This window comes from Pinus tabuliformis, chromosome 6 (assembly GCF_031772625.1).
Source record: "Pinus tabuliformis cultivar Carrire ecotype Pingquan chromosome 6, CPIR1, whole genome shotgun sequence".
NCBI lineage: Eukaryota > Viridiplantae > Streptophyta > Pinopsida > Pinales > Pinaceae > Pinus > Pinus tabuliformis.
This window is the reverse complement of record NC_142292.1, coordinates 416724703-416751999: the sequence shown is the minus strand read 5'-3', so window position 1 is coordinate 416751999 and position 27297 is coordinate 416724703. Positions and strand designations below refer to the sequence as shown.

Genomic DNA, 27297 nt, shown 5'->3' with positions numbered 1-27297 from the left:
TGAAACCTTGTCATCAATTCTCATAATGGAGCCATACATTGGATCAGATCGAGGCTATTTTTGGTATTGGAACTGTTTGCACTGATAACACACTGCTTCGTCTATTATGACATCTGAGACAAAACACCAAATCTAGTCTTTCCTTTAAAAATGACAAACTAAAAAACCCTCCAAAACCATAAAAATTTCAACCAATCTTTCAAAATTAAAGTGATTTTAGATCATTTTTATCCTCAACAATATTCGAAATTACCTGTAATCTTCAAGTATCAACACTAAAACTCAATCATCAACAATACTAAAGTCAAGTAATAATTTGATAGTTATTGAATTTATAGGGGCCCTTTAAACAAAACTGGGTGCAAATACTATGCTTAGAAGATGGTCATTTGATAAATGCTCAGTAACAGTTGCTCGCGTATATAACCGCTCGATGCTCAAAATACTCTATAACAGTTGCTCGCGTATATAACCGCTCGATGCTCAAAATACTCTAGTTACATAAAACACTTTGAATTAAGAATAAGCCAAAGCAGTTTTCTTTTATTGCTGAATACTAAGCTAGTTTTGACCTGGGATGATTTTCAAAGCTATCACAGAATTTAAAATCGAAAACCTTCTTCATCCCACTGCCTGAATGAGAGCAATTGACATTTTCACTGTACATTGACTTAAATGTGCCAGTTAATAGTTATAGAAGCAAATAACCAGATGCATTCATCCATAAGAATATTAATTACAGAACACGCGTTTCATTTATTAATCCAAATAGTCATATAACAGTTCTACAATGCGAGCTGAAGATTTTATAACATCATAACTAAATATAGACTGCAATAAAGGGAACAACACAATAAGCAAAGCACTGTTCTCAACAAGAAGTCCAAAACCACACAAAACCTAAGAAACCAGAATGCATAAAACATAAAACAGTTCCTTAGTACTCGTCTCCCTCATCACCTTCCTCTCCCTCTGCAGACTCAGCGCCAACCTCCTCATAGTCCTTCTCGAGGGCAGCAAGATCCTCACGCGCTTCAGAAAACTCACCCTCTTCCATACCCTCGCCCACATACCAATGAACAAATGCTCGTTTGGCATACATGAGATCGAACTTATGATCGATTCTCGAGAACACCTCTGCAACACTGGTCGAGTTAGAAATCATGCACACGGCTCTCTGAACCTTGGCGAGATCGCCTCCGGGGACAACGGTGGGAGGCTGGTAGTTGATTCCGCATTTAAATCCTGTGGGACACCAATCAACAAACTGGATGGTTCTCTTTGTCTTAATCGTTGCGACAGCGGCATTGACATCCTTGGGCACGACATCTCCACGGTACATGAGACAACAGGCCATGTATTTCCCGTGGCGAGGATCGCACTTGGCCATCATGGAGGACGGCTCGAATGCACTGTTAGTAATTTCTGCCACAGAAAGCTGCTCATGGTAAGCCTTTTCTGCAGAGATAACAGGGGCGTATGACGAAAGCATAAAGTGGATTCGAGGATACGGGACCAAGTTTGTTTGGAACTCCGTTACATCGACATTCAAGGCACCGTCAAAACGGAGGGACGCGGTCAATGAAGAAATGACCTGCAAAACCACTTGAAATAAGTCTTCGAATGCCTACAAATTGAACGTTGCAGGTAAAATCAGGCTGAGAATGGTGGCTAGATTCTACTTCAATTTTCAAGAGCAGAAGAATAAAAATAGAATAAGATTAGGATTCACTATCAAAGACAGATAACAGAACATTTGCTTTAGGGTTTTCAAATACCTGTGAGACAAGTCGGTTCAGATTTGTGTATGTGGGACGTTCAATGTCCAAAGAACGACGGCAAATATCGTAAATAGCTTCATTATCGAGGAGAACGGCCACATCGGTGTGTTCCAGAAGAGAATGCGTAGAGAGAACGCTGTTGTACGGCTCAACGACCGAAGTTGAGACCTGTGGTGATGGATACACAGTGAATCCAAGTTTGGATTTTTTGCCGTAGTCCACTGAAAGACGTTCCAGTAGAAGAGAACCAAGACCAGAACCAGTTCCTCCACCAACTGCGTTGAAGACGAGGAATCCTTGAAGACCCGTGCAGTTGTCAGCCAGCTTGCGAATACGGTCCAGGCAGAGGTCCACAATTTCCTTGCCAACTGAAATCAAGATATAATAAATCTTTAATAACGTTTTGCGCAAACAAAGGTTTCATTAGCTCTGAACTACTATAGATCTAATTCTACAAAATTTGACGAAATTGGCCAAAATCAAGAAAACTCAAAAAAACTGCTATAATGCACTTGTGAATATAAGCTCAGAGAGAGTAATTCAGTTTGGAGGCACAAACGCACATTTCCTAAACCATATCACACGCAACCCCAAATATTAAGCACCAAGGCTAAACATTTATGGACTACGCATTTCAAATATAGAATTAATCCGAACCTTTTGAATGCATTTGCAGAGGTAGAAACCTAAAAGCAGATAGAATACGCTGAAGGATGTAGTGCGGTGGGGCAGATGTACAATTTTAAACTATATTACACAAAAAAACCCTATAATATTAAGCATCAGGGCTAAAGATTTGTCAATACTGGGCATTTCAAGTAGGATTCCACTATAGTTTTCGAGCGCCAGAGACAGAGTAATATACTGTCTTATGGCAAGATCTTTCCAGAGTGCGCAAAGAGTACCTATAGAAAGGCAAAAACACTTACTGGTGTAATGACCACGGGCAAAGTTGTTGGCCGCATCTTCCTTGCCGCTGATAAGCTGTTCAGGATGGAAAAGCTGACGGTAAGTACCAGTCCGTACCTCGTCAATGACAGTCGGCTCCAGATCTACAAAGACAGCGCGGGGAACATGCTTTCCGGCTCCAGTTTCGCTGAAGAAAGTGTTGAATGCATCGTCTCCGCCACCGACAGTTTTGTCGCTGGGCATCTGGCCATCAGGCTGAACCAGATCCAGACAAAGCAAGGTTAATAAGAATACATAATCCTCAATCCATGCAATGTAGATCAAATCCACAGGTCTAAAAACTAATAATAAAAAACAGAAGCAGAATAAGGCCCAGAAAACAAAAATTATGCATTCTAGTAGATAATTTCACACAGACGAATCATTTTAAGGAAACCAAAAATTTAAAACCAGATCCGCGGGAAAACGCTTAAGACTATAGAGAAACAGACTGGGCAATGCAGTAGCTACTCTTTAACCACACAACAAAAACCATTTAAAATGCACCTCACTAAAAACGCATAACCCTGACCAGATCTGAGAAAAATCATTTGCAAATATAAACCCTAGCCTAAATAAGTCAACACAACAAGATCTTCCCCAAGATATCCTAGCCATTAGAAACAATCATAGGAAATCAGAAGAAATAGTACCTGAATGCCGTGCTCGAGGCAGTAAAGTTCCCAGCAAGCATTTCCAACCTGGATACCGGCCTGTCCAATGTGGATCGAGATGCACTCTCTCATTTTCGCTGGTGACGAAGGAAAAGAAACCCTAAAAAAAAAAAAGAGAAAAACTGCGAAGAAACGGCGAACGTAGGAAATCGGATGAAGAAGGCGTTTGCAAAGACGCCTCCTGCAATACCACCACGCCTGTTACTGCTGTATTCGAAGAGCTCAGCTCGTCGTCCTCCTTTAACCCTGCCGATGCCCTTTAAAGCCTCAAACCGTCCACCCACCCTAATTTTTTTTTATTTTTTTTTTCAAATTATTTTGTCTTTTTCTCTCCCTTGAAACGAGCGAGCATGTAGTGCGAAGGTCCAGGCTGTTGCAGGGTCACGTCTCGTCGTGGGTCCCACTCCGAGGACGTGTGAACCATCAGCTGCCGTTGATGTGGATCCATCGCCGACAAGCCCCTCCACCTTTCACGTCGTTGTCACGTGGTTGCCAGCTGTGAACTGACTTACGTACACCAAAAAATACGTATAAAATACGTATAAATTCGAAATTGAACGCGGCAACTAACCCATTTCTGGCTCTCAACGGCTATATCTTGCCTAACTGAAATGACCGGGCGATGTAATTTAAATTCGCTGAAAAATGGACGTTGTTAGAATAGTAAATACACCTTATTATCATGAATGCAATAGTGCCACGTAAGATTGGAGATCTTTTTCAAGTATGTTTTAGTATATAAGGAGAAATTTAAATTATTTTTCTATTAAAATATTTTTAATTTATTTAAAGTTTTATTAGGTTTATTTTTTATTAACCACTATAGATTTATTTTAAGTAATTTAATATGAGTGAGAAGTATCTGATTTTTTTACATGTAAATTTTGTATGAGTCTATATTATTTAAATGTTTTGTATGAGTCCACTTGAGGGACAGTGTTACACATTATATTGAGTTGTAGAATGAACCTCTCGGATCAATTAAAAATTTATTTAATTTTTTTCTATTTAATTGATGAAAATTTCTATCATAAAATTTTAACTCTTTAGAAAGTCGATTTTTTTTAAATGTTGATTTTAAGTTAAATAAAGATTTTATTTTTAAGTATGGGGGTTTACACAGTGCATTATATTAGATATCATTTTGGGATTCATTCACGTATGACCATTTCCATGAGAGGTAGTCGTAAGTGACTAATTTCTCATGATTTTTGAATAGACCATTTCCATGAGAGGTAGTCGTAAGTGACTAATTTCTCATGATTTTTGAATAGTTCACTTCCATGAGAGGTAGTCGTAAGTGACTAATTTCTCATGATTTTTAAATAGACCATTTCCATGAGAGGTAGTCGTAAGTGACTAATTTCTCATGATTTTTGAATAGTTCACTTAGCACAGGGGTGAAGAAGTGGGATTGAAACTAGTGAAATGAATCACATAGTATCAATCATCACTTCCAGGGCTTGCACCCGGTAACCAGGACTTCCCAGGAGGTCACCCATCTCAGAACTCCTCTGGCTCAAGCGCGCTTAACTGTGGAGTTTTCTCCACAATCAAGCCCACTTAGTTTGCTACCCCATTTGCAAAACCTTAGCAAGTATTGTGCCTCATGAACCATTCAAGTAGAGATCCCTTGACTCTTTTTGAATTTAAGTATGGGGGTTTACGCAGTGCATTATATTAGATATCATTTTGGGATTCAACTGTGTTAAGTAAGTCATTCATGTATAACCATTTCCATGAGAGGTAGTCGTAAGTGACTAAGTTCTCATGATTTTTGAATAGTTCACTTAGCACTCATTGCATCGGGTGATGCTCACAGGGGTGAAGAAGTGGGATTGAAACTAGTGAAATGAATCACATAGTATCAATCATCACTTCTGGGGCTTGCACCCGGTACCCAGGACTTCCCAAGAGGTCACCCATCCCAGAACTCCTCTGGCTCAAGCGCGCTTAACTGTGGATTTTTCCCTACGATCAAGCCCACTTAGCTTGCTACCCCATTTGCAAAACCTTAGCAAGTATTGTGCCTCATGAACCATTCAAGTAGAGATCCCTTGACTCTTTTTGAATTTAAGTATGGGGGTTTACGCAGTGCATTATATTAGATATCATTTTGGGATTCAACTGCGTTAAGTAAGTCATTCACGTATGACCATTTCCATGAGAGGTAGTCGTAAGTGACTAATTTCTCATGATTTTTGAATAGTTCACTTAGCACTCATTGCATCGGGTGATGCTCACAGGGGTGAAGAAGTGGGATTGAAACTAGTGAAATGAATCACATAGTATCAATCATCACTTCCGGGCTTGCACCCGGTAACCAGGACTTCCCAGGAGGTCACCCATCTCAGAACTCCTCTGGCTCAAGCGTGCTTAACTGTGGAGTTTTCCCCACAATCAAGCCCACTTAGCTTGCTACCCCATTTGCAAAACCTTAGCAAGTATTGTGCCTCATGAACCATTCAAGTAGAGATCCCTTGACTCTTTTTGAATTTAAGTATGGGGGTTTACGCAGTGCATTATATTAGATATCATTTTGGGATTCAACTGCGTTAAGTAAGTCATTCACGTATGACCATTTCCATGAGAGGTAGTCGTAAGTGACTAATTTCTCATGATTTTTGAATAGTTCACTTAGCACTCATTGCATCGGGTGATGCTCACAAGGGTGAAGAAGTGGGATTGAAACTAGTGAAATGAATCACATAGTATCAATCATCACTTCTGGGGCTTGCACCCGGTAACAATGACTTCCCAGGAGGTCACCCATCCCAGAACTCCTCTGGCTCAAGCGCGCTTAACTGTGGAGTTTTCCCCACAATCAAGCCCACTTAGCTTGCTACCCCATTTGCAAAACCCTAGCAAGTATTATTTTCAAAGTTTTATTAAATTTATATTTTAATATATTAAAAGTTTTGTTTGAACTTTGTCATTTAATTTAAGTGATGAAAGTTTCCATTACAGAATTTAATTTTTTTTAAATTAAAAAGTTGATTTTAAGTTAAATAGGAATTTTAATTTTAAGTTAAATAAAAGTTTTATTTTTTTATGTAATTTATGTTGGGTGTGGAGCCTGATTATCTTCTATAGTACCGGCATATTGGACCCCAGTTCAAAATGGGGCGGCAACGCCGCCCGTAAAATAATCGCTGCCGTGGGGGGTCGGGGTTTCGGGGGCAGCGCCCCCGAAGCTAAAAACAGCTGTAAAATTGCCTTGTAAAAGTATAGTAATTTCTAGTCAATCTGGGCCGTTTATTAGGCGGATGATCTGACGGTAGAACTTATGTTTAGTTTAGGGTTTTTTGCCCTAGAAGGCAACCCCTCTCTTTATATGAGGGCATTGTATTTGAGGCTGTGAGATAGATGTGTATTCGGTGAGCGAGAAACATAGAGGTGAGACTGTGAGAGAAAACAGAGGATATTACAATGGTTTTGCTGTAGGTTGTATCTCTTCATTTTGCTGGATAATAGAAAGGAAGGACTGGCTGTTCGGGGTGGACGTAGCCCAAACTGGGTGAACCACGTATATCTGTGTCTCTCTTGTTTTCTGTGTTTATATTTCTGCAATATTTTATGTGTTCCATTGCTCCGTAATATATAATTTACTAACAATTTAGAGTAAAACCACTTTGGATCTATTTTCATCTTGCAATTATTAAGAGTGGAGAAAGATCAAATCTCTTTTCATTGTAAAAGAGGTTTGCATCTCAAGAGATTTGATTCCTCTAAGGCAATCTCTTTTCATTGTAAAAGAGGTTTGCATCTCAAGAGATTTGATTCCTCTAAGGCAATCTCTTTTCATCGTAAAAGAGGTTTGCATCTCAAGATATTTGATTCCTCTAAGGCCTTGGTAGATCCAGAATTAGATGGATCTAAGTTGGTTTTATTATTAATTATAATTATTAATTTCACATTTTATTTTATTTTTAGTTTTATGTAATTTGACCAAGTCAAATTGTTTTATTGATAATTATCATTATTAAATTCTTTGCTCTTTTTTTTTTTACTTTTTTATCAAAAATTTATAGTAAATCATGTAGAGATTATAATATGGCTATCCATATTTCACTATTCTTTTGGCTTCACTCCTACTAAAAATTTTTACAAGAAGAGAAGCATAAAAACTAATTACAAATTGTCACTACTAAGGACCTAGAAACGAAATGACCAAAAGGCCCAAAATACTCTTAAGATCAAGATAAACCAACTCGCATTAAGAAACAGAAGGATGACTGGGAGTTGGATTATCGAATTCATTACCAGGAAAATCTAGAGGCCAGAGTTCACCGTGGACATGAAATTCTATGTGAGCCATTCTCCCTTCCAAGTGCTACAGTCGCTTTAAAATCATCCTCTGGCACCGTCAAATTGAAGCCAAATGATCTTGCATGTTCTGCTGATTGTGTTGCAAATCATTCATGAAGGCTATGACCTCATTGCTGTCATCATGGTGTTTTTGTCCCAACTGTTCAGGAGATGGGTGACATGCCGAAGTTGAGATTCCAAGGCGTCAAAAGGAGGAGGAAGGTCAACATGTCCAGGAGAAGGGGCCACCTCCTCCTCCAACTCCACTTCCACTCCAACTTCTTCCCCCCAATCCCTGGCTTCCCCTTGGTGCTCTGCCCTCTATCCATATGGGACCGACCCCTCTCCGCACTTGAGCACTCTTCCTGTACATGCTCAGACCAATCCCATCCCATTGAGGCCACCCCGTGCATCCAACAATATATGGAGGCTCAATCGCCACTGATCCGTAGACTGTCGTGGATATTCCATTGGATAGTTTGTAACAACAGATCTGATAATAATATATCAAAAATTCCGAATTTTTACACCATTACAGTTTTATTAACTTCTAGATCTGTAAATTTAATTGTAATTAGTGCATGCATGCGAATGGAAATTATGCAGAAAAGCAGAGAACGATAAAATAAGCTCACACACACACATAAGGCACAATATATGCTCTAGTAAACCCTTTCGAGAGAAAACCCAGCTGGAAGGTGAGATCGCTTCGCTCTCTTCCTATGTTTGGAAATATGATTGCAAGTACAAAGAAGTAATGTTTTTGGCTTGTGGGCTGCTACAGTGCACAGATCCTCTATGTGTGCTCTACCTCTTATCTCTCTTAGCTATCTTTTCTCAATTATGGAACAAAATGCTCTCGAAAGAATGGAATGTCTCTTCCTCCTAATGGCCTAGTTATAACACAACCAAATAGCCTAATAGTGTTTAAGTTTGACTACATCAACTCTTAACTAGAGTTACAATATAGACTCTTTTGGAGTCTTTTACATAAAAAACGCGTGGTTATCATATTTTCCATGAATAATGGGGGGTTGACAACACATCGTCCCGAACTATAAAAATGAGAATGTCAACTTCTAAGTGGCATAACTTTTGCATAAGAACTCTGATTGACATGCTTCTTGCGTCGTTGGAAAATATTTGTGTCATTTGATTCCTCAAAATGCTCTTGGAAGGTTTCAAAACTCGTTTCACCAAACTGGGTCTATCCGGTAAAAAAAGTCCCATGAGCTGATTCCTCCACTTTTTCCACTCTAAATGCATCGAGATTGATGATAAACAATATAGTGATCCAATCCATATCACACCTCCCTATTTTGGGAGGCTTTTGGTCCCCAAAAGCTTTTACTAAATGACTTGAGGAAAACTTTCCTCCACCTTCTCTCTGGTGTACCATTTAGCTTTGCCTGGAAGTTGTCCCTTCAACCCAATCTACCAAAGGTCATGTTGCCCTTGTCTTGTAGTTTTTGACCTCTTATGCAAAACTACATATTTTGTCAACTTTGCCTGAGCGTCTAGTGCCAAATCCCCCATAGAAGGTAGGACTTGTTCCTATTCCTAATCTAGCATGGAAGACTCATAGAGTTTCAAATTCTTTACATTCACAACTGACTAAATGCATATATATGTTGGTAAACTTAGTCGATAAGCATTATCACCCACCTTTTCCAGTATCTCAAAGGGACCATATCTGAGAGCCTTGATTTTCTTACCAGACCCCCACAGCCTCTCCTTGTTCAATTGTAGCCATACTTTGTCTCCCACCTTGAACTATTTCTATGTTATGTGTCCATCATGTTTGACCTTATACTTCTCCTATGACTTTTGCAGTGTTTCTTGTACATGTAGATGGATTTGCCTGATCTTCTCTATAAATTTTCCAATCCTCAAAGCATCTCCTGTAAGGTCTTCCCTCACTTCTCCTTATTGCCCATATGCAATATCCAAAGGTGAAGGCAGCAAATATCCAAAACAAGTCTCAAATGGGGACTTTCCTGTAGAAGTGTGGACTGCTCTGTTGTTAAAATGTTGTATATATCCCATATTTTCATCTCAGGTCTTCGGATGCTTCTGGTTGTATTTCCTTAGAAGCCGCACCAAAGTCATGTTGACCACTTTTGTCTGCCCATCTGTCTATGGATGGAATGTTGTAGATCTCTTCAACTTTGTGTCCATCTTCTCCCACAATGTAGTCCAGAATGCACTGAGAAAACTCGTATCCCTATCTGAAACGATGCTTCTTGGTATCTCAAAGAGCACCCAAACTTGTCCAAAGAAAATTTTTGTTGCTTCGTGCCCGTTGGTGGTCTTTTTACAGAGCATTAGAACACACATCTTGTTGAACCTGTCAACTACCACGAACATTTAGTCATGTCCCTTCCTGGTTGTCAGTAAACCTCCCACAAAGTCCATGGAAATGCTTTCCAAAGGACGAGTAGGTACAAGTAAGGGATGATATAGACCTTGTTTCATATTGCTAGGCTTGCTGGTACAACAATGCATGCATCCTCTTATGAACCTAGCTACCTGCTCTTGCATCTTGGGCCAATACATATACCTCTACAAGTTAGCGATGATCTTCCCTACACCAATGTGCCCTGCACCCTTGGAGGTGTAAGCCTTTCTAATCAATTGCAATCTCTCACCTTTAGGAACACATAGCTTATCCAGCCTATAGAGCAACCCATCTTTGATATGGTAGTCAACAATGTTGTCACCATCGTGCACATGACTCTGACTCTGCAATTGTTGATACACCTCCTTAATCCTCATCTTCTAAATATGTCTCTCGATATTCATCATGGGTGAATGGCTCCATGTGCATAAGAGTCCCCAAAGTTGTGATCTTTGATGTGGGTGGCCTTGAAAGCATATCGGCCAACTTGTTTATGTTGTCCTTCTCATACTTGATCACCAAATGAAATTATTGTAGAAACCCCATCCACTTGCAATGTCTAGTCTGTTCTAGCTTACTCTGAGCTTGCAAGTACTATAACTATTGGTGATCTGTGCGAATTATTGTCTCCTTTCCCGTCAGATAATGCTTCCACTTCTTCACATCTTATACCATGGCACAGATCTCCTTGTCATAGGTAGGGTAGTTAATAATTGCCCCATGAAATACTTCAGAATGGTAGCATACAAGCCTTCCTCCCTGCATCAAAACAATTCCCATAGCATACCCACTTGCATATGTCTCCACTTTAAAGGGTCACTACAATTTTGGTAATGTCAGAGTTAGTGCTTGACTAGTCTTCTTCCTGAGCTCCTCGAAAGCCCTCTATTGCCCTTTTCCCCACTAGAAACTCTTACCACTTGTTGTTATGGCGTGGAGCAGTGTTGCTACCACTGAAAATGAGGCTATGAATTTCCTCAGGTATTGTACTACCCCAATGAAAATCCTTAGCTCAAAAACATTAGCAGGCACTGACCATTTCATGATAAGCTCCATCTTGTAAGAATCTATTTTCAACTCTCCTCCACCGATCACATACCCCAAATACACCAAAGATTGTTGCGAAAACTTGCACTTCTTGAGATTTGCTAGCAACTAGTGCTTCATCAATGTTTCCAGCACCTGCGTCAAATGTGAAATATGCTCCTCCAAAGTAGGACTATATACCAGTATATCATCCAAATAAACCATAACAAATGAATCTATAAAAGGGCATAGTACATCGTTCATTAATCTGATAAATGTAGTTAGTGCATTACATAGGCCAAATGGCATAGCTAACCACTCATGCAAACCTTGCTTGGTTTTGAAGGCGGTCTTCCATGTATCTTCTTCTTTGACTCAAACCGGGTGATATCCAGACTTCAAGTCTAGCTTGGTGAAGTAATTTGCTTGCTGTAATTGATCTAGCAGATCGTCTATCCTCAATAGGTGGTATCTGTTCTTGAACATGATTTTATTCAACGCCCTATAATCTATACACATCTGCCAAGTCCCATCCTTCTTTGGCACAATGATCATGGGTGACCCATATGGTGATGTACTCAATCGAATGACACCTTGATCTCGTAGTTGCTGCAATTGTTTCTTCACCTCACTTACTTCTACAACCAACTATCTATACAACCCAATATTTGTCAATGGGAAGTCTGGCAATAGTTGGATCTCATTTTCCACTTCTCTTTTAGGTGGTAACCCTTTGGGTTCTCAGAACACATCCCTGTATGCCTGTAACAAATCCTCCAATTGTTGTTTTTGCTTCTTAGTACACTCCTCCAGGGATGCCTTGCCTCTTATTGGCTCCTCTTCAGACTAACTTTCTCTTAAAACCAATAAAACATACTTTTGTTGGAATTGATCAATTTCTTGGCTTGGATGGCACTTACTAGTGAAATTTTCAACTTGCCTTTGTGAGAGTTAATGATGAACGATTTTCCATCCTTGACGAGTTGGTACTGGTTGGCTCTCCTCATGAATATTGCATTGCGCATGTACATGTATGAACTCCCAAATACGACTCCACATACATCAAGGGGGACCACATCTATATCTACTTCATCAATAAAATCAACACTTATAGCAAATCTAATTTTACATATTTTGTTTTAACTTCAAATTTGCATCTTTATTTACCCATCCCAGTGGATATGGGTTTGCATGATTACAAACTTCCATACCCAACTTCTTGACCAGCTCCACTGTAATGAGATTTGCCTGCTATCTTGAGTCAAATAAAGCATCAATCTTTGTCTTCTTGACATGTATCTTTATATGGAAGAGTTTGGTCATTTCTTTCTCTTCTTGTTGTTGAATGCTACTCAGGTTCACCTCTTTCTACACTGGCATATAAATGATCTTCTCATCCATGTCTGAGTTGCTTTTAACTTGGTTGCTCAAATTTGTGGCCATGAGATTTTTCTTCTTATTATATTTCTTCTTATTCTTTGGGTTTAGCTTTGGATGCAACTTCCAATACTTCTCCTCTATGTGGCCATTAATGTTGTAGTGGTTGCTAGGACCTTTGCACTAATGTGTTGTGGTTGTCACCTTTTTATCTTTTCCATATTTTTGCCCCTTCTTCTCCTCCTTAGAAGATTCTTATTGCTCTTTCTGCTTAGATCCACTTGATTGCGCTCTTTTCAGGCCTATGCTCTCTAGGTACTACACCTGTATACAAGCGTCGTCCACCTATTTGGGCTTGAACAACATCAGTTGTTCACGCATATAGCAGTGCATACCCCCCAAATACTTGAGGAGTAAATATGGGTTCTTTGGAGAGATACCCAACATTATAGCCATCTTTCTTAATTCTGTGGTGTACTCCTGCACGCTTTGGCCCGACTTTTGCCTGAAGTAATGCCACCAGATCCCTGGTCCTCCACGTACCCAATGGTATAAAACATACCTAATGAGGGTTTTGAAATCTTTCCACTTAATCACTAGAGGTTCTCCCTCCAACCTCATGGTTTATGTGTGGATCTCCCACCAAGTTAGTGCATGGCCCTCTAATTTTAGCCACGCGAATGAGATCTTTTTCCCTTCCTCGATTTGATGGACACTAAAATAAACTTCCAGTTGCCGCAGCCAGAGGTTTAGATTTAGAGCGTCGATCTTGTCGTGATATGGCTTAATATCAACTTTTTCTTCCATTTTAAACAAGGATAGTGATTGGTTCATGGCACTCAAAGTGGATTTATCTTTTTCGAGTTATTTCTTCAATTAGTTCTTTGTTTCTCCTCAATTTTCTAATGCTTGTTTTGATTTGTCCTCTGCATTTGAACCCCCATCTTCTCTATATATCCCCATCTTGCTATTCAAGGTCATCATGAGGAGGTTTACATTGTGGTTGATATCTGCAACTTGTTGTTCCTATAGAAATCCTCACTGTAGATTAAACTGATTATGCAATGTACTAAAGCAAAATACTTAATCTACTTCTAGAATCAAACTTACGGAAGCTTAATCAATTTTGAGCAAGATCAAATAGAACACATATAACAGAGAAGAAGATTCAATCACACATGAAACACAAAGAATACTCTGGGGAAACCCTCAGCTAAAAACCCCGCTATCTGTATTATCATACAAGGTGGAAATACATCAAGATTACACAAAGCTTTAGCTCCCACATCTAACCAGCTCTAAGTACAATCCTCTTGGATGCTCACATGCAATCAAGGCTTCTCACAAGCTTCTCCTCTGCCCTCAAAGCCTCCTATTTCCTTGCATTGTTTCTCCTGGGTGATCCAATTGTAACCTGTGTGATTTTCGCCTCACACACTGCTCTAACCTCTATAGAAACTGCGCAATCCTCAAGGAACCTTGTTCCTTCTGCATGGATTAGTTTCCTTTATAGGAAAATTCCTCCAACTAATAGTACAATGTCCTTGTCTTTAATCTCAACTGGGTCTTTGTCTGAACTGACATGCATGAATTATTTATGAGAGAATATTCAGTTATTTGGAGTACACTAGTTGTATGCATGCATGCATTAACTGACTGAACTCACAATTAGTTCCTCCAACTGTTTGGAAATAATTTAACTGGAATTAACTTAGTTAACTGAGCTAACTAATTACAACTCAAATACAACTCATCCTTATCTACTTAATTAAGGGATAACTTCCTCAATCAAAGAGATAATTGTTGCATGTCTTCACAAAGACTTCATGTTTGAATTTCACCAACTAATTAACTCAAGATGAATTAATTAATTATTTTTCAAACAGTTGGTGAGACTAAATTCGAATTTTATTTCTCGATTTTAATTCAAAGACAAATTAAAATTGGAATATATCATGAAATGCTATCTAGTTATTTTTAGCATTTCTTGTTATTATTTTCAACAGTTCCATCCGCGTAAACCTCACTTCTTCAGGATCACGAGGTTCGTTTACAGATTTGTTAGCCATGATTAGGGTTTTGTGATTCTCAACCCTGTCGATCTAGAACCCTGTAATCTCCACAAAATACCTAAATAAACATTATCTAATACCAAATGATCCATAAACTACCATGAATATTCCATTGGACAGTTCGTCAAAACAAATATGATAAGAATATATTAAAATTCTGAAATTTTACACTATTACAGTCTTATTAACTTCTAGATCTATAAATTTAGTTACAATTAGTGCATGCACGTGAATGAAAATTATGCAGAAAAATAGAAAATGATAAAATAAGCTCACACACACATAAGACACAAGGTATTCTCTAGGAAACCCTTTCGGGAGAAAACCCAACTCGAAGGTGAGGCTACTTCGCTCTCTTTCTCTGTCTAGAAATATGGTTGCAGGTGTAAAGAAGTAATGTATGTGGCCCATGGGCTGCTATAGTGCACATATCCTTTCTGTGTGTTATACCTCCTATCTCTCCTACCTATCTTTGCTCAAATATGGAACAAAATTCTCTTGAAAGAATGGAATGCCTCTTCCTCCTAAAGGCCCGGTTATAACACAGTCTGATAACCTACTAGCGGTTAAGTTTGACGACATCAACTCTTTGCTAGAGTTACAATATAGACTCTTCTAAAGTCTTTTATATCAAAAACGCATGGCTAGACCATTTTCTATGAATAATGGGGGCTAGCGCGAAATCCTCCCAAACTATAGGTGTGAAATCAGGAAGGTCAACTTCTGAGTGGCATAAATTTTGCATACAGACTCTGATTGACATGCCTCTTATGTCGTTGGAAAGATATTTATGTGTATAACAACATGAATAGGTGTGACTCTAGAGTTACAATGTTTTAGCCCCAAAAATACATTGTTTGATGCCTCAATATGCTCCCAAAAAGTTTCAAACCCTGTTTCACCAAACTCGGTATCGTCGGTAAAAATGATCCCATGAGTTGATTCCTCCACTTTTTCCACTCTGAATGCATCAAGATTGATGACAAGCAATATAATGATCCAATCTGACCAACTACACCAAACCCTAGTACCCAACAGATGGGTTATGATAATACCAAACCCAATGCTTGCTTAAGAAAGGCAGCCTCCTACAAGAGCTACCACCTTTCCTTTGGAAGTTATCAGCACAAAATAATGCCAACTTCCTCCTCTCAACAATTGCAACTCTGACCCAAGATACTTGACACTCCCCAGAGTGGGAATGTTGTTCGAGAAGCTCTGATGGCAAACCCAAATACCCAAAACTCCTAGACCGAAAAGAGTATTTGTAGCTACCCAACACTAGTTGGGAATTCCCACTCACTGCAAAAATACTGGAACAAGGAAACACCCAGAATAACTCTAAGCTCAATGATTTTTCTACCTACTAGCCTCCTATCTCCATCTTCTGCCAAGGGGCCCGAAATTTCTAGGCCCAATTCCCGAATACCCAAAACCAATCCCATGACTCAAGAACTTGCTATGAACCCCCAATTATAGTTGCAAAGGACCTTGAGGCCTTGGTGACTTAGGAGTCCCTCAACCGAAAGTGAATGCAGCAGTGAATAAACATAGCTATAAAGCTTTACCCCTCGACTAAATGATACATTATGAATGCCAAAGGAGAAACCAAGAATACTTACCAGACTATCTACGATAGAGCCTTAATTTAGAAACACTCCACCAGCTCTCCAATTTAGGAAGCGTCCCCTCCACACTCAACCCAACGAATGGTAGAGAAAACTCTAATGTTTGGCTTCATCGACATCCCAAACTTGCCTCATCTGACTAACAATAATACCACAGGGGATTCTCCACTTGCATTCGAGAAACTTTATTATAGAAAACCAAAGACGAAGAAGCATGCGCACGTTGACGACCTATGCAAAGCCTTCACAACTTCCACCACCCTCTCGTATGCCCATAACCAAACTCACAAACAACAATGTTGCTCTCGTCAGCCCACCTATAAAGCTAGCACCCCTAACCTCGAACCTTCTATGTGACCCATACTGCATGTGATCAACACACCACATGTCCCTTAGTTGAGTGAATTAGAGGGGCTAGTCCCCATCCTCAATCCTAATGTGACAACATTCTTCCACCCCCATTGGTTTTTTTTTTTTTTTTTTTACTGAGTTAAAATTGTTTATAGGACATTACAACATCTTTACATGGTAGGCTTAGAGGGCCTTTCTAGGCAATTACTTTTAACCTTTTATTATTTTTTAAATAAGCCCACATGTAGTTATTTACAAACATTTACACCAGGACACCACCTCCCCATAACTTTTGCTTTTAGATTTAATTTTAAAAATGTTATTAAATTAAATTAAAATGACATATTTATAAAATATTTTGATTTTGAAATGAGTTATGGTTTTCGGGCAAGTGGTATTGATAAGCCATGGTATTGGTCCATGGTATTGTAACAAAGTCTATTTACAAATTAATAATATCCATGATAAAATGGGGATGAATATTGTGATTGAGAATCTTGTTATATTGTATGTTTATTGTAAGTATAAAGTTTTAATTTAAAAAAAATGTGATAAAATCAAATTGAATATATATATGAGTTTTGGTTTTTGGGTACGTGGTATTGTAAGAAAGTCTATTTAGAAGTTAGTGATATCAATGGCAAAATGAGGGTGAATATTCATGGCTAAGAATCTTGTTATATGTAAAATTTAAGTTTTTATGCTTATATTAATTAAATTTAAGTATGGTTATGAAATCATTATTTTAATTTATATGGTAAAATGAATGTTAATTTATAACTATGATTTATATGTTATAAATTTTAATGTGATATGTATATTTTGATTTTCTTTTATTAAAAAAAATGTTTGTAATTTTATCAATAAAAGCAAATTTACAATATAAAAAAATGAATTTAAAAAATATTCACATCTAAAAGCAAATTTACAATATAAAAAAATTAATTTAAAAAATATTTACATCTAATGTCTAATATTTAACATCTAACGCCTTCACACCTACCCTATACTAGGATGTAGAGTTCCTCTCGACACAATAAAGGTTTAATTTTCTTAAGTTCATTTTTTGTTTAATCATGGTGAATCAGTTTATTGGAATATAGTTAAATAAAGGTTTAATTTTCTCTTTTTAATTTTATTTTTTACCTAGGGGTTGTCACTATAACACCGAGAGTATATTCAACAACTCGCAAGTTGGATATACACCAGTAAGTTGCAACTTAACAAGGGTCGAGACTCCAGGAGGTTGGGGACTCCTTGAGCCTTATCACAAGATGTCACCTCATCGAATTTGAAACCTAATGAAAGGGATGACATCCCATTGTTCCAACCACTTAACCATCCCATAAAAGAACAATTTTCTTCTTTAAATTTTAGTTAATTATCTGATACATAGATGACGTGTAACGCCTCCTCCCACATTTACCCAAATAAGCTCGTCAGGGTAAACATGAGATGACATGAACTGACCTCTAAGTTCCAGTTAAGGAAGTTGGGCTGGTAAACTGAACACTTACTAACATCCCACAGGGTCTACAGATCACTCAAGAGCTGGATAACCACCCCAGGTGATCAATCCCTGGGCTGGAACCCTTTTTCTCTGACCTAACGCCCCAACTGCATGCACAACAAGGCAAGGTTGCGGTTATGAGGCCATAAATGCACGCATAAGCCTTCTTCTATGTGGTTATGTCCTAAATCCTCCAATTACGAGAATGTGGTTTCGGGATTTGTGCCACATTTTCAGGCTTAGCCTCCAGATCACTACTTAGAATTTCCTGTAACTTTCTAGAATGTAATCCAAGGTAATGAAAAAGCCATCCAATCAAAACTCAAGCAAGAACCTAACCCAAATATGCATAATCCATAACAAACATTTCGTCAAACATATGGCAAACATGTAAGTTACAAGTCATGAATGCATATTTGATCATAAAATGATAGTTTTCATCTGAGAATCACCAGGAAGACTTTAAGCCCTCTCTAGCCAACTGCAATAACACTTGTTAGTCCATGCATTTATCAACCAATCAATAACTTATCAAAACATATCAAGAACCATATATAGATTACCTCATATAACCAACAAATAACCAATACAAGTAATCATAAATCACAATAGGAAAATAACTCTTATTAACATATGAAAATGCCAACCAAGTTAGGGACTTCCATGTACCACCCAACCATAGATTGTGTTGAACATAATCTCTCTTTCACCCAATCACCCCTACACCATATTCTAAGCATTAATGTTAAATATTATGAAATGAACCAAAACAAAATCAACTAAGGCTTCCAGAGGCCAAACCACCTCAATCCTCAACCAAAATGATTCCACCTCTATTGTCTAGAAATAACTAACACCAACCAGATCAGTCTCTACCCAAACTTTATAGGGCTCTATGAACTAGTAACTCAACTCACATCCTTCCATGGCTCCAGAATGTTTGTTCCAACCGCGACTCCACAGACTAGTAACTCAACCAACCAAGGGCTCCAGAGCGTTTGTCCCAACCTACGACTCTAATAATTAGTAAATCAACCCAAGTTGTGCCAGGGCTTCCATAGCATTTTTCCCAACCCACAACCATAGGGAACAAAAGCACCAATTAGAAAAACAAGTGGAAAAACCCACAACACCATGGCTATCCAGGAAATAGAAAGTCAAGGCTAAAATGTCACACCCTCCTCCCACATCCACCCAAGTAACCATGCCAACCAGGGTAAACATGAGACAAGAGGCTACTATGATCAAATTCAACCTCCTATGTGACCTTAAGGAAGTGGAATCGATGGAACATCACACACAATCATCCAAAATCATCAACATAACCCTCAGGAGACAAGTCAGCCACTTAGACAACATGTCCCTAGGTCCCACTGTCGTTCTGGATCTCTTATACCATAGTCACTCTCATGCTATGGGCAAGGGAGTGACCAACAACCCAAAGTTGCTCTCACAAGCTTGCCTACCAGTGACCAGGGACAAAAATTGCAAGTCTTGTGCCAGTGAACCTGAGAGTTAAGCCACTTTTTCAGGCCCAGAGCCCAGACCACTGCCCAGAATGGAGTGATAGCTTAGAATCAGTAAAAATACAAGGAAAAATAATGCAAAAGAAATAAGCTAAACGAGACCATAACTAGACCCATGCTAGCCATGACAGGAATTTCGTCAAACATCTCATCATCATGTAACCTACAAGTGTAAAGAACAGTATTAAGTGTAGGGATCTCATACTTACCTGAGAATCGATATGAATCGTTGATCCCTCATGTCATTTGTTGCAATATCATCTATTAAGTCATAGACACAGTATCCATTCATATACAAGAAAAAACATGTAGAGAGCCATACATAGTTGTTGTCATAAAATATACATATAACCAACATAATAGGAACAGAAATACCATGAACATATCAACCATCAAAATCCACATATACATCAATACATTTACACATGAAAATCAAGGGAATGAATTTCTCATTAATGAATGTAATGAACCAACCGAAGATGGGACCACCATGTTCCAACTAACCATAGATTGGCTGATCCAAGTCTCTCTTTAGCCAATCACCCCCATGCCATATTCCAAGCATGAATGTGAGACTCATAGAACACATCGAAAACACTAATCAACATGGATGCCACTTGAGTTCTCTGCCTACACCATGAGGAATTTGAGTGCCTCCTAGTCTCTCAAGCTTTACCGTGCATCCACAATCTGATCCAGGGATCACTAGGCCCTACACCGATACACGCTCTCGAATATTTACCGTGCATCCCATCCTAGGATCACTAGGCCCAACGGAGAGAAAATCCACCTCTTGGCTTTACCGTATATCCCGCCATTCACCGACAAGGATTCCTAGGCCCACCAAGGCACACAATCTGGCTTTACCGCAACCTACAACCTGGTTTAGGGGTTACTAGGCTAGTGGCTTCATGATCCTCAGTCTGGTTCAGGGACCACTAGACATTGTGTTTTTCAATTCGAAGATCCACCCCACTCAGTTCTGAATCCAATCCAACCATCCCACATAAATCATATGAGAGAACCCATCTCATCAAAGCTATCAGGAAATGGCAAGGCTAGGTTGAAAATATTGTCACACCTAGAAAAACCCATGTCATGGTAGAAAAGAACCACATGCAATCCCATGCATGCCAAATCTAGCAAGGAAAATACACATGCAAGTTGATACCTGCAATAAAGCTTGTTGCAACTGCTTAATCTTGTCTTTCCCTACTTGATCTTTGCTTCCTCTTGCCTTCTTTTGCTTTCTTACTCCAATGCCAAAGTGCTCCAAGAAACTCTAAGTGTCCAAGAGTATGAGAGAGAGAGAGAGAATAATGAGAGAGCTCCAAAACTCAAGTAACCAAAAGGTTACCAACTGATCCTTAGAAGCGTTTTTATGAACAAGGCCTCTATTTTCTTCATTTTCCATTATTTTCCTTCATTTGACTCCTCACATGTAACCTGTGACCTTTCACCTCCTTTTTCTCATTATTTCCATTTTTCATAAATAATTGTGCCAACAATGCCATTTTGTCTTTCCAAAGTCTTAGCCATTTCCTTTTCCAATTTCCTTAGCCATGAACAACCAAATGAACACCCCCTAGGATGTCTTGCCCAACTTTCAGCTTGGAATAAGTGTCCCATCGATTGTGGTTATTGTTTATAACTTTTATTACATGGAATTTTCACGAGGGCTATTACATAAAACCACTGTCAATCCAGGAAAATATCCATGCCAATGATAACACATAACCAAATAATGACATACATATAATATGGATCCAAAATCAGTAAGGAAATCATACATGTAACCTGTTACTTGCAAAGTATCCCAATTGTAGTTGTTGATCCAATTGTTCCCTTGTGCTCCCTTTCTTTCCTTTGCCTTCTTTCTCCAAATCCAAGTGAATACTAGTGTGCTCTAAGCATGCTCCAAGACTTCTCTAAGTGTGCAAGAGTACGGGAGAATGAAAGAATGAATGAGAGAGCCAAAAACTGAACTGACAAAAGTTGTGAATCGATCCTCTAAAGCCTTTTTATCATTGATGTCTCTATTTTCTTCATTTCCCTTCATTTTTCCTCTAATTTCCTTTGCATGTAAATTTGTGTCTCTTCACCTTCCTTTTCTCCAATTTTCCTTTATTTTCATAAATAAAATGTCAATTATTGTCTCTTTGCCTTTGCCAATTTCCATAGCCATTAATTAATCACAAGTGATGCCTACTCACGTATTTTTCGCAACATTCAGGTTGGAATATGTGTCCCATGACCTTGGTCTGATTTTATTTACATGGAAAATCAACCATGGGCTATTACTTGACGAAGGCACATACTCATATCCACCAATGTGGGTTTGATTCTTCAATAGATATAAGATACTTTAATCGACATCACTATTGAATTCTGGAATTGTTTCCTTTTTACTATCCTTTTTGCCCTCTTATTTCACCTTCTTATCACCATTTTGTAGCAAACACAACATGTTTAAGGTCAAGGTCAACTCTCAAAAAGGTTTTCATAACTCATAATTAGAATCTATGCTTCTTAATGTATTATGATGAAAATGTTCTTACAACTATAAAATTACAAACATTCTGCAACTGATATTTGTTTCTGCAGCAGAATCCATTGTTGGACAGGTTGTACAGCTTCAGTGAAAGGAAAAATACTACCAAAAGGTAACAAATGGCTTTCAGATGGACAACCACCACCAAGCATTAATCGGAAAACTACGGGAGTTAAAGAAATATTGAAGTCAAAGGCAAAGTCAAACCTGGGAACTGTGTGCAACAATCAAACATAGGTTGTGGAAAAATAACAAACATCAAGCGAGCAATAATGAAGATTGGATTAGCTGTCAAGATTGTAGATCGAGATAAAATCTCCTATGACTTGCTTTTTCAATAGAAAGTCATAAAGAGGTTGAACTCCAAGATAAATCAATCTCGTAGATGTCGAAATGATTCATAGCATATCGGCTCAAAACTCTTCCAAAGTCGTTTTATCATTTGTATAAACAATATAAGCGAGACATGAGACATAAGGTTTTTATTGCTAAGTTTATAGTTCTTGTGTGAAGAAGATTGATACTCTGCTTTATAATACAATTCACTGTCGTTTTCAAATGTGTGCATAAAGAAGCTTTTGAGCACTAGTCAAACTTGCACTGCAGGAGGGCCCCCTGTGAGTTGTGAGGTCTTGTTCATAAGTTTTGTTTTATTTCATGCATTATCATTCCTTTAAAGATTTCATTCTAGTTACATTTCTGATTATTTTCATTTGGTTGCACAGTACTCATAAACATAACAAAAAAAAACAAAAAACATTAAAAAGATTTTAGTTCTTGAATGCATTTCGTTTCGAGCACTTGATCATTTAATAGTTTGATTTCTTAATTGTTAATGAAACACTATTTAGAGGATAAATACACGCACAAGTAATCATTCTTAAAGTTGTTAAGATTTTCATTTTGATTTCGGTAAGTATATCTTTTTATGGCAATTTATCCTTCCTGCAATTAATATAGGATTTCTTTACTGCAATCTAGCATAAGAGTTTCCTCTTTTTCAAGTTAGAGTAGAATGCTTTGATTTCTGCAAAATAAAATTAGATTGTCTTTTTCATGAACTTTGGCTTTTTGCAACATTTTACTTTCATAGAAGTTAGTTTTGAATTCTGCAACTTAAGGTAGATTTTAAATTCTCTGCAAAGGAGAAGTTCTTAATTCAATTAATTAGGATTTAATATAACTTTAAAATGAAAGAACATGTGCGTAATTAGAACTATTTTCATTTCTAGAAGCAATTAGTTCACAAGAAGAATCCTAGCATATATAATGCACATACATTTCACAAGTACATGAATCCTGGTTGACAATTAATAAAGTAAATTAAGAACAATTAATTTAGCAAACATTTTGGTGTCGTTGTCGGGGAAGTGTATATAGGATTCCATTCTTGCATTTCATTTTAGAAAATTTTAATTTGACAAAATTGATAAAAAAATATTTATGCATAGAGAAATAGATTCTAGGGGTAGATTTATAAGTAGACGTAGAAGTTTAATTCCAACATCACCACTCACTCCACCTAGACCTTGTAGTGCCACGCCATCCAACCATACTCACATCCCATCATCGACAGGTAGACATAGATTTGCTGAGGTGCATAGATCATAAATCCAATCTAGATATTCACCAACTTTTTCTACCGAAGCTGTAGTTGACGAACCCCACATCCCCAACAGAAGGAGTAATTTTCCTCTTGTCAATAGGAGAACAACTTCTAGGACAAGAACTAGAGGTTCATAGTGAAGAAGAAGAAGAAGAAACTTATTTTAACATTCCATTAGTAGAGGAACCATAAGAAGAGCTAGATAATTCTATTATAGAACCTTATATTAGCTCTGAAGAATCTACAATGGCAGGGGAAGGAGAAGGAGAAGTGCATAATGTAGATGTTGGTGAATTTAAGATTAGAGGTGGAAGAGGAAAAGGAGGAAATAGAGGAATAGGTGGAGGTCGAGGTGGGGGTAGAGGTGGTAGGGGAGAACCATATCCTTTTGGATCTCCCATCTTTGATGAAGATGCGGCAACTACAATGAAGAACATCTCACCCTCCATTCTCCTAATTTCCATGTTTTAAGACATGAGGACCCCGAAACATTTCTTTTTGAGTTTGAAGTTCAATGTAGGACTTATGATTACTTGATCCTCAAAAATTGAAATTGTTTTCAGCAACTCTTAAAGATGGAGCACTTAAATGGTTTATGGGGTTAGGAACACATACAATTAGAACATGGGATGAAACGAAAAATGTGTTAAAAAATGCAAGGATTATTGTATGCCCCATAATCTTAAGGATGAAGTCTTTAAGATGATGCAAAAAGAGGATGAGAGCCTTGAAGATCTAGCTGAAAGATTTGCTTACAACACTAAAAGAGCTAATATGTATAATCTGGATGATGAAACACTAAAAGCTCTTTTGTTAAAATCCATCAAAGATGAATGGATTGATATTCTTAATTTAATGGGAAAGGGAGACGTGTCACAACTTTCATTTGGAGAAATATGTGATTTATGTAAACATATCTCTAGAGGTAAGGCTAGGACTGAAAAAATCCAAGAGATCATGTGATGTCCAAAATTAATAGATCTGCAACTGGAACAGTAAGCAGAGCTGAAATAACCAATTTGCTTGAAAATTTCAAAACAAATATCTTAGGGAGTCTTAGTGAACAACTAGATACCCTTAAGATAAAAAACAAGCAAAAAGTTGAGAATGTTGCATTGTCTATTTTCTGTCCCAAGTGTAGAAAGAAACATGCCTTAAGAGAATGTCGCCTTGATAGTATAGAAATTTGTGTCATAGGTGCTTAATATCATAATACAAAGGAATGTCCTTCAATACCTCGTCTTAAAGTTGTTTTTCAAGATGCAGTTCAGGCAAGCCAAGTTGAATCTCTTTGTTTTATTGCTAAGAGACCATGGAAAAATCAACAAACAAATATGAGTCAAGGTTTCAATATTCAATCATATGCACAACCACAGAATAATTGGACTGCAACCATGCCATGGAAACCTTGGCCCCCACAATCTCAAAATCCATATTGGGCTCAAGGTTGGAAAAATACTTATGAAAAATATCCTCAATATCCTCAGTTCCAAAAACCATATCCTTCTTTTCCACCACAATATTATCCCCCTCAACCAGCTCAACTTCCTCAATTTCAAAATTCAAACCAACAACTTTGTAACAACCCTAGTGAAAATTCCATGTAATAAAAGTAAATAAAGGCAAAATAGTAACCACAGATGATGGGACGCGTATTCCAAGATGAATTTTGGGCAAAATCCTAGTGATGGGGATCACTTGTGATTGTTTATGGCTAAGGAAATTGGCAAAGGCAATGGCTAAGGCTTTGGAAAGGAAAAATGACATTTTTGGCACAGTTATTTATGAAAGCAATGAAAATTAGGAGAAAGAGGAAGTGAAAGGTCAGAGGTTGCATATGAGGAGGAAAGTGAGGGAAAATAATGGAAAATGAAGAAAATAGAGGCCTCATTCATAAATAGGCTTATGAAGATCAGTTGGTAACCTTTTGTCAGTTCAGTTTCAGAGCCCTCTCATTATTTTCTCTTTCTCACTCTTGGAGACTTAGATTTTTCTTGGAGCAGTCTTGGAGGGTGTGGCATACTTGGATTTTTGGAGCAAGAAGGCAAAGGAAGCACAAGAAAGTGCAAGAGGGCATCAGGATCAACAACTACATCAGATTTTCTTGTAGGTACCGAGTTGCATGTATGTTCCCTTCACTAGTTTTGGCATGCATGGCGTATGCGTGTGGATTTTTGGTTGTGATCTTTCACTGGCATGGAGGATGGTCGAGATTGATAGTGGATTGCCTAACCTTGCCATTTACTGGACATCCATGGTGATTGTGGATTTCTTTTCATTGTTTGTTTTTTGTTAGTTCTCATGTTTCCTTAGCTTGGGTTGAGTTACTAGTCCTGGAAGCCCTAGTTGGAGAAATGCTCTGGAAGCCTTGTAACATCTTAGGTTGAGTTACTAGTCTCGGAAGCATTTGTTGGAAAAACGCTTTGGAAGCCCTTGGTGGGTTGAGTTACTAGTCCTAGAAGCCCTGGTTGGACAAACGCTCTTGAAGCCCTATATAAGTTGTGGGTTTATTTACTAGTCCTGGAGCCTTGGTTGGACAGACGCTTTGGAAGCCCTGGAAGGCTTGGATGGAGACTAGTCTGATGATGGTTTTGGTGATGTTTGTCTAGGTGGTGGAATCATTGTTTGATGGGTTGAGGTGGATGGCCTCTGGAAGACCTGGATGAGTTTTGATTGATGTGTTCTATGAGATCCCACATTCATGCTTGGAATATGGCACGGGGGTGAATGCTTAGAGAGAGATCTGGCTCAACTAGTTGGGTGGAATGTGGAAGTCCCATCTCGGGTTTGGATTTTGCAACATTAATGAAAGGTTATTTCTCCTTGTATTTCTATGAGAGTTTTTATGGATTATATGTGGTCTATATGGTTGTACTTTCATGAGTATTTCTATTATGTTGGTTATGTATGTGTTTTATGACAACAACTATGTATGGCTCTCATCATGTTTTTACTTGTAATTGAATGATCAATGTATCTATGACCTAATGGATGGAATGGCAGTTGATGTATTGAGGCATCAATGGTCCTTAGCGATTCTCATCTAAGTATAAGACCCTTATGCTCAGAACTATTCTTTACACCTGTAGTTTACGTATTCGTGATATGTTTGACAAAATGCATGTCACAGATAGTAGGGATCTATTCAAGGTCTTGAACAAGTATTTACTTTAGTATTGTCATTTCCATGTTATTTTATTATTCTGAAGAGATGGTTCAATTTTAGGCAGTGACCTGGGCTTTAGGCCTGGAAAAGTGGCTCAAATCCCAGGGACACTGGCACAACACTAACAAAAAGAGTCTCTAGACACTGGCAGGCAAGCCTGTGAGAGCGATTGGAGGTTTATAGACACTTTCATGCCTATAGAATGAGAGTGAATGAGGCTTAAGTTGTCCAAAAGCTCAGTGGGACCCAAGGGCAAGTTGTCTAAAGTGTTGGATTGGTTCCGGAGGGTCTTGAAGCTAATGTTGAATGTCTGTATTATGTGTTTCCATCGATTCCACTTCCTTAATGTGACTTAGGAGGTCGAATCATATCATA

At 38.2% G+C, this 27297-nt stretch overlaps 1 protein-coding gene across 1 annotated transcript; it reads right to left on the bottom strand.

Moving 5' to 3' along the window:
* Positions 1-736: 736 nt before the first annotated feature.
* Positions 737-3645, bottom strand: LOC149259070 (tubulin alpha-1 chain). Its single transcript, XM_089417282.1, has 4 exons — positions 3383-3645; positions 2711-2945; positions 1779-2149; positions 737-1594 (listed from the first exon to the last, which is right to left on the bottom strand). Exons 1-4 carry the CDS (start codon positions 3473-3475, stop codon positions 938-940), a joined length of 1356 nt encoding a protein of 451 aa, XP_089273408.1. The 5' UTR covers positions 3476-3645; the 3' UTR covers positions 737-937.
* Between the last annotated feature and the right edge of the window lie 23652 nt (positions 3646-27297).

Bases quoted from the DNA above. Each gene is read 5' to 3' on its own strand.
- LOC149259070 (XM_089417282.1), bottom strand. From the start codon at position 3,475: ATGAGAGAGTGCATCTCGATCCACATTGGACAGGCCGGTATCCAGGTT. The intron at 2,946-3,382 runs GTACTATTTCTT...GATCTGGTTCAG, and splicing joins GCCTCGAGCACGGCATTCAG to CCTGATGGCCAGATGCCCAG. The intron at 2,150-2,710 runs GTAAGTGTTTTT...TCTTGATTTCAG, and splicing joins TGCCCGTGGTCATTACACCA to TTGGCAAGGAAATTGTGGAC.